The 16,781-nt window shown below is 37.8% G+C and overlaps 4 protein-coding genes across 5 annotated transcripts; all 4 read right to left on the bottom strand.

Annotated features, from left to right (window-relative positions):
• Nucleotides 1-808: 808 nt before the first annotated feature.
• Nucleotides 809-4,726, bottom strand: LOC103979154 (uncharacterized). 2 transcript variants are annotated; one of them, XM_009395319.3, is made up of 8 exons: nucleotides 4,456-4,726; nucleotides 3,891-4,060; nucleotides 3,340-3,796; nucleotides 2,293-2,427; nucleotides 2,168-2,210; nucleotides 1,979-2,041; nucleotides 1,658-1,772; nucleotides 809-1,190 (listed from the first exon to the last, which is right to left on the bottom strand). In XM_009395319.3, the coding sequence occupies exons 3-8, from the start codon at nucleotides 3,696-3,698 to the stop codon at nucleotides 1,063-1,065; spliced, it is 843 nt and encodes a 280-aa protein (XP_009393594.2). In that variant the 5' UTR covers nucleotides 3,699-3,796; nucleotides 3,891-4,060; nucleotides 4,456-4,726; the 3' UTR covers nucleotides 809-1,062. The 2 variants fall into 2 exon arrangements, with proteins under 2 accessions (XP_009393594.2, XP_018679935.2); XM_018824390.2 differs by having other exon boundaries at nucleotides 4,539-4,618.
• A 1,867-nt stretch (nucleotides 4,727-6,593) lies between these two features.
• LOC103979070 (small ribosomal subunit protein eS17) lies at nucleotides 6,594-7,313 on the bottom strand. Its single transcript, XM_009395129.3, has one exon. The coding sequence runs from the start codon at nucleotides 7,223-7,225 to the stop codon at nucleotides 6,788-6,790; it is 438 nt and encodes a 145-aa protein (XP_009393404.1). The 5' UTR covers nucleotides 7,226-7,313; the 3' UTR covers nucleotides 6,594-6,787.
• A 932-nt stretch (nucleotides 7,314-8,245) lies between these two features.
• On the bottom strand, nucleotides 8,246-11,622 carry LOC135652868 (1-acyl-sn-glycerol-3-phosphate acyltransferase LPAT1, chloroplastic-like). The gene is made up of 6 exons (XM_065174174.1): nucleotides 11,458-11,622; nucleotides 11,197-11,367; nucleotides 10,310-10,716; nucleotides 9,794-9,895; nucleotides 9,409-9,703; nucleotides 8,246-8,620 (listed from the first exon to the last, which is right to left on the bottom strand). The coding sequence occupies exons 1-5, from the start codon at nucleotides 11,558-11,560 to the stop codon at nucleotides 9,476-9,478; spliced, it is 1,011 nt and encodes a 336-aa protein (XP_065030246.1). The 5' UTR covers nucleotides 11,561-11,622; the 3' UTR covers nucleotides 8,246-8,620; nucleotides 9,409-9,475.
• Nucleotides 11,623-12,412: 790 nt separating this feature from the next.
• LOC135652875 (heavy metal-associated isoprenylated plant protein 44-like) lies at nucleotides 12,413-13,776 on the bottom strand. The gene is made up of 3 exons (XM_065174183.1): nucleotides 13,519-13,776; nucleotides 13,103-13,178; nucleotides 12,413-12,944 (listed from the first exon to the last, which is right to left on the bottom strand). Exons 1-3 carry the CDS (start codon nucleotides 13,711-13,713, stop codon nucleotides 12,628-12,630), a joined length of 588 nt encoding a protein of 195 aa, XP_065030255.1. The 5' UTR covers nucleotides 13,714-13,776; the 3' UTR covers nucleotides 12,413-12,627.
• Nucleotides 13,777-16,781: the final 3,005 nt, after the last annotated feature.

Consider the following 16,781-nt stretch of genomic DNA (forward strand, 5'->3'; position numbering starts at 1 on the left):
TGTAGTACTGTACTGTAGCACTGTAGCGGTACAGTACGGTCCGCGTACCGAGTACCTGACGGACCGGTACGTACCGCCCGGTACGACTGGTACGCTTCGATACGACAGACACTGCTTTGAAGTGTATCTGATGAATATTATCAAATGACATGCTTAGGTAGAAGCCCAAGCAACCCCGCCCCCAATGATGAATATTATCAAATGACATTCTTAGGAGCAGAGGAGCTAAGAAGTGCTAAAGTCACTAACGAACTAACTTTGGACAGTAAAATCAAATGATAACTTATCATTATTATATTATTAATTGAATGTAATTTATTATTTTATCACATAGATTAATGAAAAAGTATATATTTAAACATATGATTATTTAGTTACTATGTTACTACAAATTTAAAAATATTTTTTTTATTTTTATTTTTTGTACAGGTGAATCAAACTAGTATTCAGTTTTTTGTTTCTTTGCTTCATCAATCTGTATAGTGAGAAATCAATTAATGTTGCATGGGTTAAAAGAATAAATTTACTAGTGCTTGAAAATAAATGATGAATGAGAACACTATGGATCATGATTTTATATTATTACTAAAAAATATTATATTTTTTTAAACAAAATTTGCAACCAGTGCTTATATATGTATGTGTGTGTGTGTGTGTATATATATATATATATATATATATATATATATATTGCAATTAGTGCTTATTAGCATTGACAGAAACCTTTAAAAACCTATACCTGTTTCTGCACCAAAGAGTTAAAGAACATTGATTAAGGAGGAACCAGGAAGCTAATTGCTAAGAAAGAAGCCAAAATCAAGGTAACCATTCCATCTAAAAAAATCAAAGCTAGTAGTACAATTACATACAACAAGAGCAGAGTGTAAGCATAAATAGCACATAAATCTCAAGAAACTTCAAATGACAAGTAAACACTATGCAGCATATTTAAGAAGCAGATAATTGACACTGACCCAATCACCTGTGAAGTCAGCAGTTTATATGACACCAGAAAAATATAAAAGGCAAAAGCTCTACTCTGTGTGTTATTCATGACAAGAGCTATATCGCAGGATGATACCCAAGATTAAAAGTCACTTGTGCCTGAGTATTTCTTGTTTGACCCAACTCTCGACAGCATTCCAGCGAAAGCCGCAGAGCAGCAGCCATTCCCAGCAGGATGAGAACACCTATAGCATTGTACCGGTTAAACCATAATTTAGCTGGATATATGTGCATATTTACTAGCAAGGGACAATAATTTTGCTCTGGAGGAAAATGTATTTGCTTGCATAAGCGTACAAAACTTTCTTCCATCGCCCTCCTTTTCTTTTATTAGAAGTCCTGAAGATTAAGTCCAACTTCTCCAAACCTTACTGAAGAACAAGAGAAAAAAAGATCCCGATACAGAAGGATTCAAATGATGTGTAGTTCTATAGACACTAGATAGAGGACATTTTGGATGCGAACTCCTCTTCAAAAGGAAACCCATCTCAATTTGGAAGCTTCTCAAAACAATCCCCATGTCATGGATAATATGGTGTGAATCATGCTACGAAGTTTATGTTCTCTCAAATGCTATATGAAACCAAGCAGGTACTTTTATGATGATTAATGACATTAGATAAATATTGTTCTGAAAGGATAAAGAGTATACCAGTTATGATGTTCACCGGACGTGAAGAAATTCCAAGAGAAACTGATATTAGTACATCCAACATAAGTCCTCCAATTATAATGGCAAATGCAACCCAAAGTGGGTTCAACCATCCCTGTTGACAAAAAAAAGAAAATAAACATATGTCCAAGCAATAGAATGACATAGGCAGAAACTACCAGAATGATACCTATAGGCATGGTGGTGGTGAATAAAATGAAAACAACGGTTCATGCAATTAGCATTCTGGATCGTAGCGGGATGGTACAGTTGCAAAATTAAGAACATGCAGTTCAACTTGAAATATAATGTCATACATACTCTTTCATTTTCTTGTTGCCCCCTGTTGTCACCTGAATTTACCCTCCAAATCCAGTAACTTGTCTGCTCCATGAAAAGCAAGCAGTGAATCTTAATTGCTACAACAAATCAGGTATATATTATATTGAGACATGCCAAACAACACTAACCGGTCCATCAGATGCTAAAATTTATATAAGGTGCACTTACACTTGACTGGGGCTCTGGAAATGGCACATTTGCAGCCACCTGCCTGCAGAAAAAGGTTTTAATTTGAGATACTAATCCTACCAAGAATTAAAAGACAAGGATGCATTTGTATGTGGATGACATACTGGCATATCTCGCATTGATTTGAACCTTTAGTACGGAACCAAATTTGTATGCAAGAGCTGTGTGCTTTTGCAAGCTCACCTCGACATCTGCACCCAAGATCAATCAGTGGTTCTTCTGTTTGCTGTTGACAAACTCTGTTCAAGTAAAGAACATCATAAATCCTGCATCATCATTATAATGGCACTATGGAGAAACTGAAGCATCCAAATAAGCAGCATGAGCAGAAAAGCAAACCATACTGACACGAGGAACTGGTCAGTCATCAGAAACATATAAGGTAACCTGAACATTTTCGAGTAAATCTGGTGCATTAAGTTAAGCTAGACTTTGAAAATACAAAGTAATTAAGGGCTTTGAATGACAATCCGAAATATCAGCAATATAGTTCATACTTAATATTAGATGTGTTTGCACTAAGGTCATACAAGCATCAGCATGCACATAAATAAATTATAATTTGTCAGTCAAATTAGATATTTCTGTTGCTTAAAAGATGATATTCTAAAACAGCAAATCACTGTTTCATTTATACTATAAGATCTGCTGATTGTTGGTGTTATAATCATTCCTGTTTCAACGTACAGCCAGCGATCAAAATTTTCTAAATTTGTCTAACACACCTGAAAAAGCAAAAAAAAAAAACTCTCAAAAGATTGAATGCATATACGATTTGGACAAGAGGGGAAAAAAAAAAAAGCTTACTGACGCTAGAGCATTAAATGCGAGGTATTATGCATTATTAAGTCGTTCTTTTTCTCCTCCAGATGGACATATCTTCACCTTGTGATGTGCAAATATAAAAATGTGCCAAGGATTCCTTATTTAAGAAAATATTTTGTTTATGGTATAATGTTTATTTACATTCAGTGACCTTCTAACAACAGAAGAATTCATGAGTATGAAGAGAAAAGAATAAAGGCATAAGTTGCTTATTATACTGAAATTTGTATAAAAATAATAATAAACTGCATTCATCAGCCTAATTCGAAACAAGACATACAATGTGATCCGATAAAACATAGTTAGATAGTAAAGTTGCATGATACCTGCACTGATCCTTGTAACTCTCACTCCTCGGCAAGAACACCTTCAGAGAAGTAACCGCAGATGTAGCAGCCATCATACCGGTTTTCTCGTCGTCTTCTGAAGCTTTACTCTGGGAGATGCTCATGCCGGGGAGTGGAACCTCCTCTGGCTGAGTGATCACAACGATAAGATCAGGAGAATCCACTACCCCACCCATGTGAATTGCCTGTGAAGTCTGACCTGGCCCTCCTCCCTTTTCCTCACCACTTTGAGTGGAAGAATCACACTGTGAACTATGATTAGGGCACAGATTTGAACAGGGTTGAGAACAATCTTCGTGCCGATTCTGCCCCATTCCACCACCTTCAACATTCAGCATTGATTCTTAGCGACACAATCACTCCTTGATGCCTCAAATCCACCTTTTAGAGCTTTCCTTTAATCTCCTTCCTCCACCAAATCCAAGAATTCAAAAATCTAGGATAAAGAGAATGAAATACCTTTAAATTCTTTCCTCACTCGAAATCCAAAAAAAAAAAAACAACCGAGGGAAAGGAAATAAGGCTCTTACCAACGGGACAAGAAACTAACAAAAAAGGACTTAAGTGCATGAACATCAACCGAGTGCGCTGTGTTGGTTCATTGCACCTGAGACGCAAAAGCAGCATAGCCTGGATTCCGGATGCTCCACCAAATCACAAACCAGATCATCAGGAAGAAAATTTCGACTTCGCAAGCCAGCTGTGAAATATCTGCTGGATTAGGTAAGGTAGGAAGAAAACAAATTTCAAAAATGGAAAGGAAGTTTCAAGACATCAAACATTACAGCCATGAGCAACAACACTGCTCATGGTTGTTCAAATATCGAACTAGAAATCTTATATCTAGATTCTTGTCCTTGCTCCTAAACACCCGAATAAAGCAACGCGTCGCGAAAACTGGTGCCAAAAACCAAACTTTTAAAAGGGGGAACTGTCAATATCAAATAAAGGTACAAGATTTGGTTTATTGCTTTCCCGAATCAATACCAGAAATGACGAAGACAGCTCGCGCGACTGCTTTAGAACTACAAAACAGAATCTTTAAGAGGAGTTCACAGAGCAGACAAATCAGGGGAACAAGAGATTCTACTCTACCTGAATCACGAATCACGGATCGCACAATGAAAGCAAACCGAAGGTCAAAAAGAAAACACGAGATTTGAGCTAAGGAGGCCGACCATTCCGCTTCGATCCACGCCGAAACGACGGAGGCGTTGAGAGAGTGAGAGCGAGATAAGAATACACTTGGATCTCGACAAAATGGGCGATAGACTACGGTTAAACTTGGAAGGAGTTGGAGAACACGTCCCCACATTTCTCCCACGAACCTTACCTTCCCTTCTGTGGGACCCACGAGGAGTTTGTTACTGAGGGCACAAAATCTTGGGCTGGGAAGCGTTCGGAACACCGAACATTCCTCGTCCCTATCGCTCCACGTTGGCTCATACCGGGTCGGATTTTTGTACCTATCGAACCCGATTAGGTCCCGTTAATCGGGTTGAGAAATGGATAAGATTAGGAGAATAACTATCCAGATTCACTCACACACATGTTACTTGGTCTCGAATCCAAGAAGAGTTCTCTCTCTCTCTCTCTCTCTCTCTCTCTCTCTATCTCTATATATATATATATATATAGGGTCAAATCGGATTATGGTATCCATCAATCGAATATGGGGATATTAAATGGACTTTAGATGCAAAGGGATATGCCAAGAAGCAAAAGAAGCGTGCATATTTTTGCATCACCTTACGTTGTTGCTCTGCAAAGATAAAAACTTGGTCTCTATCAGTCATACAACAATCGAATAAACTCTGTATGGTCTTCAGTCATTGAACTGATTTGCCTGGTAATAATATACATGATTCAATCCTTTATTTAACATATGGGAAGAATCAAATAGAACAATTAATCAAACAAGTGAACGCTTAAAGCCAGCAAGGGAAAGAAACCAGCATCTCAATGCCACAAAATGCCTCAGGATAGGTGCAGGAAATCTCTCACAAGGATGTCTTGAAGAGACACCACAGCCATAGTTCAACATGAAAAATGCTCCAAGTAACAAGTTCTACCACAGAATCATTATTGAAAACAGTCAGAAAAGAAAAAACAGGGTAAAAGAAGCTGCAAGTTCAACATGTGAAACCATACCACATATGCAAGCTGAACACAAGTCAATTTTAAGTTCAGCTAATCGAATTCCCTGTGCATTTAATGAATTAGATAGAAGGATTTGAGCATGCATACCCTGGACCAAGAAAACCACTGACCACCATTATAGAGGTGCAAACATGTATCAATGCAAGTCAATTTAATCGATAAGAGAGAAGGATTTGAGCATTCACACCCTGGACCAGTAAATCCACAACTCAGGGGAGCAAACAAAACATTATAGAGGTGCAAACGTATATCAGTGCAAGAAACTACAGTAGCAAGACTAAGTTAAACCATTAGGTCAATAATTTTTTGTTAGTGATTTACCCCTCGTATAAGGGCATTAAAACTTGAATGAATCAAAACAATCAATGATAAAAAAGACACTTTACAAACTGAAACCAGTGAGACAGTGTAAACCAGGCAATCAAAGACGTGTTTAATAAGAGCGGAGATGCACTAGCTCTCATAGTCCTTGTCCCTTGTTTCGTCTTACCGTCGACACTGAATCAACTAGCAGCAATCTACAACCTGCAATCAGCAACATTAAGGGGTATTCTCTCTCCCATCAGCTAGATCTCTGCCCACCCCCTCCATCTTACCATTCCATTTCTCAATTGCTTGTCCAGTTAACAATGTGCAAAGGAGTCTCATTAGCAAAAACAAATCAGCTAACTATTATCTAGAAGAAATTAGAAATTCCAAAATATGAATGTATTAGATCACACTCATTCTGGATTTTTGGTGAATAACTATTGGCTTGATTAAAAATTTTGTATATCAAACATACCTGAGAGTGAAATTTACATTTATTATTTGAATTGATTACTTAGCTACTATTATTAACCATTTAAAAATCCACAGAAAGCTAAGAAGTGCCAAACAGAAAACAAAATTTTTGATAGATACAAAGTTAGAACATGGTCTTGTGCCTCAATAGTAATCAGCAAACTAATAGATTCATAGATCCTGCTGCAAATCATCACTACTTTAAAGAAAAGAACTTGTTTATCCCAAATGCACAATGAAAAAAGAAGAATCTAAAGCACATGAGAAAACCAAGCATAAAAGGTTAGAACTCAAGCACAATGCAAGATAAGCTACTTGATTGTAGACAAACCATTTTAAGCAATCAAATACAGATATCAAAAGAGGATGTCCGCATGGCTATAGTAACCACAATCCACACAAAAATCTAAACTTTAAGCGATATAATCCTTAAAAGGGAACTTGTTTTCGGAAAAGATCGAGCCCGCTGTGCCAAGATCCCGTCTCAGTTCCTGCGGCCAGCGCCATAACCGCCGCCGGGGCGCGACTGGTACGGGTAAGTAGGGGCGGCGGGCGCATCGGCTTGCTGCTCGACGCCGGGGATATCGGTCATACCAAGGGACGCGAGCATGTCGACCGTATCCTTGTCGACCTCGATGTGGTCGACCTTGATGGCGGACTCGTCGGGGACGAAGTCCATGCGGCGCTCGCGCTCCTCCTCCTGGAGCTTAAGGGAGATGCCGCGGACAGGGCCGCGCTGGATGCGGCGCATGAGGTGGGTAGAGAATCCGGCGATCTTATTGCGGAGGCGCTTCGAGGGGATGATGGCCACCTCCTCCAGCATCTTCTTGTTGGTGTGGAAATCCAGGGTCATCCGCGAGTAGTACCGCTCGATGACCTGGCGCGACGACTTCTTCACCGTCTTCGTCCGGACGCGGCCCATGTCGGCGGCGTTGGCTGTGGCGCTCTTGGTGGAGGGACGGCTGCTTCGCTTAGGTTTAGCCGCTCCTCTCGCTGCGGACTAGGGTTTCGGGTAGGGTAGATATTTATATATAGGTCGCGCGCACTGAAGGATTTCCTGCTGGGCATAAGACAGCAAACTCTAGAATCATAGCATCCGTGGACGTATTTTTACGTGGGCCAAACCTTGCTTAGCCCAACAGGAAACCGTAATTGATTCCGGTCCAAACCGATTCGGTGTAGCTGCGGCCTGATTGAACTCGAGTCAGATACAAGCTCAATACATGTCATTTGTGACCATGGAGCAATTTTGACACGCTGTTATAGAGAGCAAGAACAAAGGAGAAGGTAGTATTCTTGGACAGCATAGGGAGAAGAACGTCTCTCTCGCATTACTTTCGATTGTTTGGGGTTCAACGTCGAGTCCAATCAACATCTATTGCATATAATGACAATAAAAACATATACTAATCAGAATGACATCTAAGAAAACATACACTTATTGACTACGTGATTATAAGGCCAATCTTTTCTTTATCGATTTTTTATGCCTAAAGTAAACGAATACATATTAGTGTTGTTGAAAAAACCATCATGGTATAATTTTTACAAAAAAAAAGAATAATATGAGACATAATTTTTACAAAAAAAAATTTCTTCCTTCTACAAGCCCTAAATCCTCAATGATCATTCATTTTTTAAACATGAAAGTAGGTCGGGTCAAATCAATTTTATCATATCAAATTGATGATCAAATTTGATTATATATATAATTATTTGTGGCAAAAAATACATGATACAAATGACCTTATTTGGGAGAAAAAATAATAAATTATACAGCAATAATGTACTCATATATTGTATTATATGAAACAATATCCTCTTCTAAACATCAGCTGATGAAAACTTTCCTCCAGGCTAGCAAAAAAAAAAAAAATCCAAAATTTAAATTGTCTATAACTCACTAAATCCTTTAAAAACATGTATAAATTTGAGAGAGCTCTGAATAATGAGTTACTTCGTAAACCAGAATATCATTTACAGCAAAGATATATATAGAGAAAGAAAACATATTCGCCGCCATATCGGCTTTAGGAGTCAGAAACCATTTATTCATATACCTTTCCACATTACTAATGTGGATAAGAGAAGGAAGACTAGGAAAACTCTTAGTAAAGAAAGAGTCTCAGAATTTCTTCAAAAGAAAAACTAGGAATTCTAATTCATTACTTTGAAACTAACTTCACTCGCCAGAATTCCCGGTTAAACCAGTAGTCCTCACTGCCTCTGCAACAGGTAGTGCTTCTAAAAGCATATCATGTTTCCTCTTATTCTTGTGCAGTTTGTTCACCCTCCATAGAGTCAGAAGATGCTACTCCTGCGATTCGGACAAGCCATGAACAAATTATAAATATGCAGTATGGCATGGGCTAACTAAAATTTAAGTTTGCTGAAAATTATTTATTCATATGTAAGCAATCAAATGGGACACCATAATTACAAATGGCAATGCTCAAAACCTGAACACCCATATTCAGTATTGTTAGATTCACGTAGGTACTGTAGAGCCAATTACAGAACCGAGAACCCCACAAACATTAGCTAAAAAGCCTAGCAACGATAAATCATAATCTTGCAACTGAAAGTGTAAGCAGTGAAAAAGCAACACGGTTATGAAAACCATAATTCTAGTATAGTTATTTCCATTGAACTAAAATTAATGATACTCAATAAGGTTCTATTATAGAGAGCTTTCCACATAATTCTGGTCAGCAACATCAGACCACATGAAAGCTTTTCAGAGATTGCTCCATGATTGTGGTTTGATGGTGCCAGATGTAAAACATTAAACGGCACATCGCCTTTATCAGGGAAATGAAACAAAATTTCAGCTCCGCAGTCATTGCACAAATGAAAGTCTCAAAGCTATATGTGGAATCATGTAACATATGCTTCAGCTCATAACAAGGGAATAAAGAAAACAAACTAGGATATAAATTACATGTCTGGTTCAGTTGTTAATTTTAGCACCTCTGTTTACTTGTTTGAGCAATATAACCATGTATGGTGTACTTTCATATACAGAATATAAAACAAAAGAAAAATTTACCTGAAAGGGTTCGACAAAGAACTTCCCTATACAGAATTAAAAAAAAAAAAGGATACCTGAAAGTGTTCGACAAAGTGAAAACATCAACATGAGATGTCCGAAATTCAGTAGTATCTAGTTATTTCAATGTACTCCATAGCCATGAAGCAAAAGTGTTTGAGCTATTGAATCTCTAGCTTCATTGCAGAGTTTGTCTGCATCTTTTCCATCTAAAGGCTTGTGTATTACAACTTTCACTGAACCTGAGTTTATCATACACTCCTCTCCTGCAGGCATAACCTTTCCAGTTCCCATAAGGGTTATGGGCACAACAGGCACACCGGTCTTTGAAGCAACGCTAAATGCCCCTTTCTACAAGGTCAATAATTAAGCCAACTCATTTCAGAAACTCCACTGACATAATCACATTTAATGACTTTAAATGGAGCCTACAAATTTCACCTTGAAAGCACCTAACTTTCCATCCTTGCTCCTAGTTCCTTCTGGAAAGAAAAAAACAGATGCTCCCTTCTTCACCAATTCCATGCAACGCTTGAGACAATCCTGCAAACAATGACAAGATTAAATAAAATACATGTAATAAAATAATGCAACATAAGAGAATCAGCAAAATGGAAGTCTGCGTACAAAATACCCTTCTACTGATTCTCATAAAATTTCCAGTTTAAATAGGAACCAGGACATCTGTAATTCCCTTTGTGCAAGGAAAAAAAAATAACAAGGGTATCATGAAGGTGAAAAGATATCTTGGATTTAGATCCATCTAGAAAGAATGAGGGCAAACTATTATTGATTATATCATTAAACCTTAAATTCAAAGTGACCGATTAAAATTTTCATGGCAAATACTTAAATAGTTTACATATTGGAAAACACTAATTTGATGTATCTAACAGAAACTGAGATATCTCGAGAACAATGACCCCAGAAAAATTGAAACATTAGTAAAACAATTACCAACTGGCTCCTGCTATCCATTCTGCGAAGAGGTATTACACCCATGAGGAACATTGCCCATCCGATGATCGGGAACAGAAATATGCTTCTCTTGCTTATAAACTTGAAGCTCCTTCCAAGTGTCAGAAGAGTGTATATGTCCAGGAAGCTCTGGTGGTTAGAGACATACACAGCTGGGGTGTCCTGAGGAGGCAAATTGTCCATCCCCTCAAACTCAAATTTATAGAACGGAACAATAGTCATTGTTGCCCAAATCTTTGCAATCAAGTGATGAGCCCTGCGCCGATGCCTATCAAAAAGGACCACACATGGGTGCACCACCACCATTACGGCAAACAGAAAGATCGCAGACACAGCCGTGACAAAGTAAAAGCAAATCCCTCTGATTCTTGAAACCAATTGAAATTCTGATCAACAGCAAACCCCATCCAAATGTGAGAAATTAAATTTAGCAATTACAATGAAATTTCTCATATAATATATAATCAAGATGATTAAATCCATTTGGCCCAGTCTTCATTCTAAAATTCTTATTTTTCCTCCTTTCAGAGATCAAGAAATGGGTTTTTAATTGTTTCTTCTAAATATCTTCATGTGTATCATGTCATCTAGAATGGAGAGGACATGGTGTCACTTACATAATTGATTCTTCCAAAGTTCAAGAAATGAGTTTCCTGTTTCTTTAGGGCATTTTCTCAAACCACTTGTAATCAATATGATTCACGAAAGCCAAATGACAAAAAAATCAACAACTTGTCAGCATGCTTGGTAACATAATCATACTCGATTCGCTGCGATTAAGATTCTAAAATAAAATATCAACGTTCCTAGAAAAAAGAAAATAAATTTCCAAAAAAACCCAAAAACACATTTTTCTCTCAGCAAACCTGAAAGGGAGCTTGCCGCGTCATCAGGGAACCCGGCAGCAGCTATCTCCGATCTAACGACGGTGTCTCTTCGCACCGTGGTCTGCTTCCTGATCGGAATCGCAGGCTTGGGGCAGTGAAACCTTAGGTTCCAATTGAACTGGTTGTTCCGACAACCCGAGACCGCCGTAACTGAAAAATCAGAGCAACGAGAAGAGAAAGAAAGCTAAATTATCCACCAAACACCAACACCGGTAAAAGATCAAAGAATCGATTTCATACCAGGAGAAGAAAGGGCGTTTCTCGGAGCGGGCGGACGATTTAGGGGAGTAATTGAGGGCAGCGATGTGCAGGGTTTGAGCCCCAGGAGCGATCCCGTCACCATTCTCTCTCTCTCTCTCTCTTGGTACCGCCTGGGCCTCCGTGGCTGATGGGCTGAAGTGGTCATTGACTTTAAGAGGAAGATGTTGGATTGGAGTGAACTCATTGTAGGGTTAAGCATAATCTCATATTTATTATTAGTGTTAATGAAAAAGACAAATTTACATTCATATATCCCTCTTGAGTTTTAATTTTCATACTCATTCTCTAAATTTGAGTCAAACATATGTATAGAATCAAAATGTATAATCCATTTTAGATAGTGAATACGTTATGATAACCCTAACTAAATTAAATTACTGATGATAAAAGTAGTCATATCAAAATTTGCATTATTTCCAAACATCAAAAGGATAGATATGTATATATCCATTAAAGAATATACAACCATTATAAATAGATAGGTCTGATCAAACCGTCCGATACGATGTGAAAAGTGCGATACATACCGGTCGATCCAACGATCATAATCGAATCGATCTGTTTCAAGTGATATGTATCAAACAAGGTATATCATTTAGTATGCCTCAAAACTCGACTAATTCTATTAAAGAATATAAAATTATATAAATAGAATTAATACTTATCATATTAATAAAATGACTGATCGATACTAATCTACCCAAAGACATAAGGGTGAAACATCTGGTATGCTTGTCTATCAAATAATATGATCAAAATTCAATCATTATCATAATCACTCGTATCACTAAAATTCGATCATTATCAATCTATATTTATTAATAATAATCGAGTTTCGATCGTATTGATTCAACCACTCGGATCATTGGTGTCCATGGTCAAATCGTTTATATATATATATATATATATATATATATAATGTCATCGGTTAAGAAAAGCATTCGAATATTATAATGTAAATAAATTGGAAATCCATATTACACACCCCTTGCATGCTTGCCACACATCTTTTTCCACGTGAACTGCCACGTCCCCAGAAAGCCATACACACATCACTCCATTATTCCACATGCACCGGTATGCATGATCACGGCCGGTGCAGTCGCCATCATTTCTCGTGGTCCTCGATGCTGATGCATCCATCCCTCCTCACATGACGCTGCACGCGTTGACGTCGTCGTCGTTGAACATGTTGCTGACGCGGTCCTCCCCCCGGTGCGGCGCCGGGACGTGGCCGTGCTTGTCGCCGTTGTAGCCGTGGCGCCAGTAGTTGTAGCTGCTGCGGAAGGAGTCTTCGTCGTGGAAGTAGTTCTTGGCGGTGGTGAAGTAGAGCGGGAGGCCGGGGTTGGGCCAGAACTCCGCCTTCTTCCCGCTCCGCCGCGCCTCCTTGAGCACCTTGTTCCGGTCGACGTATCCCGTCACCGTCACCTTCTCCAGCTCCAGCTCCACCTCCACCGAGTCGACGCCTGATCAAACAGCACTTACGTGTTCTCCCATTAGCTATCTCGTGAATTAGTTGATCGGAATGTGCATGAAGAACAAAGTGCTGTGAGGCTTATAGATCATTGTTTGATTGTGATTAAGTTGGTAAAAAAGAGATCGACTACCATCAGACATCAGTCACCTCTAAGCTTTTGGAGAGCATGCTTGACCACCCTCTCGCAACCTGTGCAGCACATCCTCACTTTAAGCTCCACGGTCTGCGCACAAGGAAGGGTTGATGATCAACAGAAAGCTCGTCTTGCCCCCTTGGAAGCACGAATCGGATAAAGTACATATCGAGATCTAAGGTGGAAGACACGATTCATCTACTTATCATGGTTATTATCCAAAGGGAAGAAGGAGGGCAAAGCGGACGCAGAACAAACAACACAAATGAACATTGTGGGAAGGAAACATTAACAGATCAGTGAAAAGATTCATGCTTCAGAACAAGTAGGTTTTGCAGCATCCTTCTGATCTTCCCTTTTTCTCTGTTCTTAGGTTGTGTTCATGAAATAAGAGATGAAACAATACAGTAGGCAAGGGACGAAAGCTAACCTGCAAGGAAAGAGGTCTTCCCTTGGCCATCTTCCTGCGGATCATATTGCTGTCTTCGATGTAGTAGTAGGAGTCGTTGCTGCTGCTGCTATTGCTGGGGTTGTCGTAGTAGATGCTCGGATTACGACTCTTGCGGTGATCGCCTCGATATCCGAAAGACAAGTTGGAGAGCCAAGAGCTCAAGTCTCTTCCCATGGCTCAGAGGGTTGCGGATTTAAAACAGGGAAGGAGGATGGGAACAGAGTTACTGGAAGGCAGGCAGCACAAGATATTCCAGGAATCACTTTTCCTTCGTCATGTTATTATATTCCTTCCCAAGTATTCCATGTTTCCCCTACACCCTTCTTTTCATCGTAGTTTTCTTGTGCCCCAAGTGCTTGTTCTCCTTGAAATAGTTTATCCTCAAGGCAGGGAATTCTACATTGGTATCTGTCCTTTCCCTTATCGATGCTTGAAATGTGGGTCAAGACTCAAGAAGACATGGCAGACACAAGGCAAAGAAAAACATATATAATGTCTTTGAAGAGATCAAAGAATGTGGGTTAGGTGAAATTAAGAGCTGCAAGATGCAAAGAGGGAGAAACCTCTCTGGAGTCTACTGTTCTATTTCCATCTTGTTCAAAGTTGTGCCCTTCCGCCTGCTACCAAACTCATTAGTAGGTCCAGGATTTTGGGCACTTCACTGGCATTTTCCCTGCCTTGTTGCCTTGGTAGTGATGCAGTGCAGTGATCAAGGAATTAGCTCCACTTCATGTTATTGTAATCATAAGAACCACATGCCATACCTATGAAGACATCAATAGCTTCACTGGCAAACTAGATTCTATGCAAACCTACTTTAGAAGATGATGTTTCATATAATCTTAAGCAGAGACAAAGTTAGAATTCACACAGTAACACTAGGGAGAATAAATAATCTGGTGACTGGGTTTTATGATCTGACCATCGAGCTCACAGAGATTAGTTCTTTAACTAGAAATATCAGCTTTAGCTGTAGCAGTTAAAACTTTTTTCCTGTGTATAACTATGATCACTAGTCATGATCATCATTTTGGTCCTGGGGAGAGACAATCTACTTTTTTTTTAAAGAACAGTGGCAGGAGTGTCATCTATCTGTTTATCACTGAATGTTGCAAGGCCCTGTGGGGTGGAATGAAGAAGAGTGAGCTCCTTCTTTCAATCGAAATCCACAAACCTGGAATGCACCATTCAAAACTGAGCTAAATGTTATGGCCCTTGCTGGCTTCAGCATTTACATGCTAGCTTCCATCAGAGACCTAAATCATATAAAATGCAGCTCCAGTTGTTCAGCAAAATATTGTAAGAAACAGATTCCAACATCTTCCACTTGAATCCAGGATGTTTCCCCCTTAAACAATCCTGATCAGTACAACACTTTCCTGCTGGAAAGTAAGAACAGGAACATGACATTTGACTCCATCTCAAACACTGCTGAAACAAATGATGCATATCATTACTTCCCTCTCAGTGCAAATCTCTCAATGCATAACATTACACACCAAATGCGCAAAAAAGAGGGTCAAGCCCGTGCTTTTTCAGAACCTCCTTTGATTACCAGAGAAGTGTGGGCATGAATCATTGTGAATCTCTCAGGAAACTCTTAATTATTACAGGCCAACTGCAATGATGATCGAGTATGCAACTGGAACGTAGGCAAGCTTATAAACAGAAATGGTGTATGCTTATAACAGGTCTTCTACCACAAGGGTTGAACAGAAATAAAGCACTAATAAGATATTTGTTGAAATGAACAATAAATTTGATTTGATACTGCCATTTTGGAAGAGTTCCCATTAAGGGATCACAGCTGGTAGAACAAGAATCAAAGATAAGAGATACTGATGTTTGATAAGAACATTCAGATGCCCTCACCAACAAGTGGAAACTCAGCTCATTTTTTTTAATTAGTTCTGATTTCTCACTCTTATATCGAAAGTTCAAAAGGTTCAACTGTACATATAATGTGATAACGGGAAGAAATGATTAATCTGAATTTTATTGATAGTGGATATACACACAAAAAAATATATATTATAAAATATGATAATGATATAATTTTTAATCAATAATAAATATAAAATATTCATCTAAATCATTTTCATATTGAAATTGTGATATTCATTATTTGATAGAATAATGATAATATGTTATCAAAATTTTTATAATTTAGAATCATGATAATATATTACCAAAATATTAGGATGATCATGATAATCTTATCATGATTTATTTTTTTCAATAATATCCTTCCTAATATACCTGCTTCAAGATGGTGCTCTCATCGGAGACATCAATCTTAGACCGAAGTAAAAATAATTACTATCGAAACAAAGATTTGATAAGAGCATCTACAAGCTAATAAAAAGATGAGACATAAGAGATACATAGTTCAACATTTCAAATTTTGTCATAAACAAAGTGAAAATCGATAGCTATGTGCTTCATTGAGAATAAAATACAAGATTAACAAATAGATATGTTGCACTTGGTATTATCACATTATATAAATAGAGGATTAGAAAATATGACAAATAATTCAATAGTTATTTCTTATAATAGAAGATCATATAATATATTATTATTTCTTGAAACCCCAAGAGTTTGGATCATGATAAAAAAATATGATATAAGCACAAGTAAATATCCTGTCATCCTTATTACCTGCCCAACATCCAAAAATGCATAAGACAATAAATGAGAGTTTTTTTTTTGAGAAGTAAGCAATGATCAATAATAATTTAATGATTGTCCAATGGTTGAAAGTAGGCTTGTGCATCAATTGAAATAATCTAATTACTACATATACATTCGTAATGTTTGGACAAGTGAATGTAGATCGTCAACAACTTGGCAATACTTAATGACATCAATAAAATTAGTACTATCAGATAAGGAAAGAAGAATACTTGTAGAGATTAGTGTAGCAACAACATTAGCTTCAAGTATATATGTGCGATTAAGAAGGTCATAAATATACTTTTGTTGATAAAGAAAATAAATCATTACTGTATGGTTGACTTAAACACCAATAAAATAACCGAGGGACCTAAGATCTTTAATAGAAAATTTATTTTTAAGTCGTTGAATGAATTATTATTGGTTTATTACCAATAATAATTAAGTCATCCACATAAACTAGTAAAACTATGATTATACTCTTATAATAATAAATGAATAATGAATTATCAAATTGAGAATTATGAAATTTAATTAAAACTAGATGTGCTCGAAGTTCATGATAC

Source organism: Musa acuminata, chromosome BXJ1-4 (assembly GCF_036884655.1).
Source record: "Musa acuminata AAA Group cultivar baxijiao chromosome BXJ1-4, Cavendish_Baxijiao_AAA, whole genome shotgun sequence".
Lineage (NCBI taxonomy): Eukaryota > Viridiplantae > Streptophyta > Magnoliopsida > Zingiberales > Musaceae > Musa > Musa acuminata.

Excerpts from the sequence above, each read along its gene's own strand:
- LOC103979154 (XM_009395319.3), bottom strand. The coding sequence starts at position 3,698 with ATGCTGAATGTTGAAGGTGGTGGAATGGGGCAGAATCGGCACGAAGAT. Across the intron at positions 2,428-3,339 it reads AGTTACAAGGATCAGTGCAG|AGTTTGTCAACAGCAAACAG; the intron begins GTATCATGCAAC and ends TTACTTGAACAG. Across the intron at positions 1,191-1,657 it reads TCCGGTGAACATCATAACTG|GTGTTCTCATCCTGCTGGGA; the intron begins GTATACTCTTTA and ends ACAATGCTATAG.
- LOC135652875 (XM_065174183.1), bottom strand. The coding sequence starts at position 13,713 with ATGGGAAGAGACTTGAGCTCTTGGCTCTCCAACTTGTCTTTCGGATAT. Across the intron at positions 13,179-13,518 it reads GAAGACCTCTTTCCTTGCAG|ACCGTGGAGCTTAAAGTGAG; the intron begins GTTAGCTTTCGT and ends CCTTGTGCGCAG. Across the intron at positions 12,945-13,102 it reads TGCTCTCCAAAAGCTTAGAG|GCGTCGACTCGGTGGAGGTG; the intron begins GTGACTGATGTC and ends CTGTTTGATCAG.
- LOC135652868 (XM_065174174.1), bottom strand. The coding sequence starts at position 11,560 with ATGGTGACGGGATCGCTCCTGGGGCTCAAACCCTGCACATCGCTGCCC. Across the intron at positions 11,368-11,457 it reads AAACGCCCTTTCTTCTCCTG|TTACGGCGGTCTCGGGTTGT; the intron begins GTATGAAATCGA and ends CTGATTTTTCAG. Across the intron at positions 9,896-10,309 it reads TGGATAGCAGGAGCCAGTTG|GATTGTCTCAAGCGTTGCAT; the intron begins GTAATTGTTTTA and ends CATTGTTTGCAG.
- LOC103979070 (XM_009395129.3), bottom strand. The coding sequence starts at position 7,225 with ATGGGCCGCGTCCGGACGAAGACGGTGAAGAAGTCGTCGCGCCAGGTC.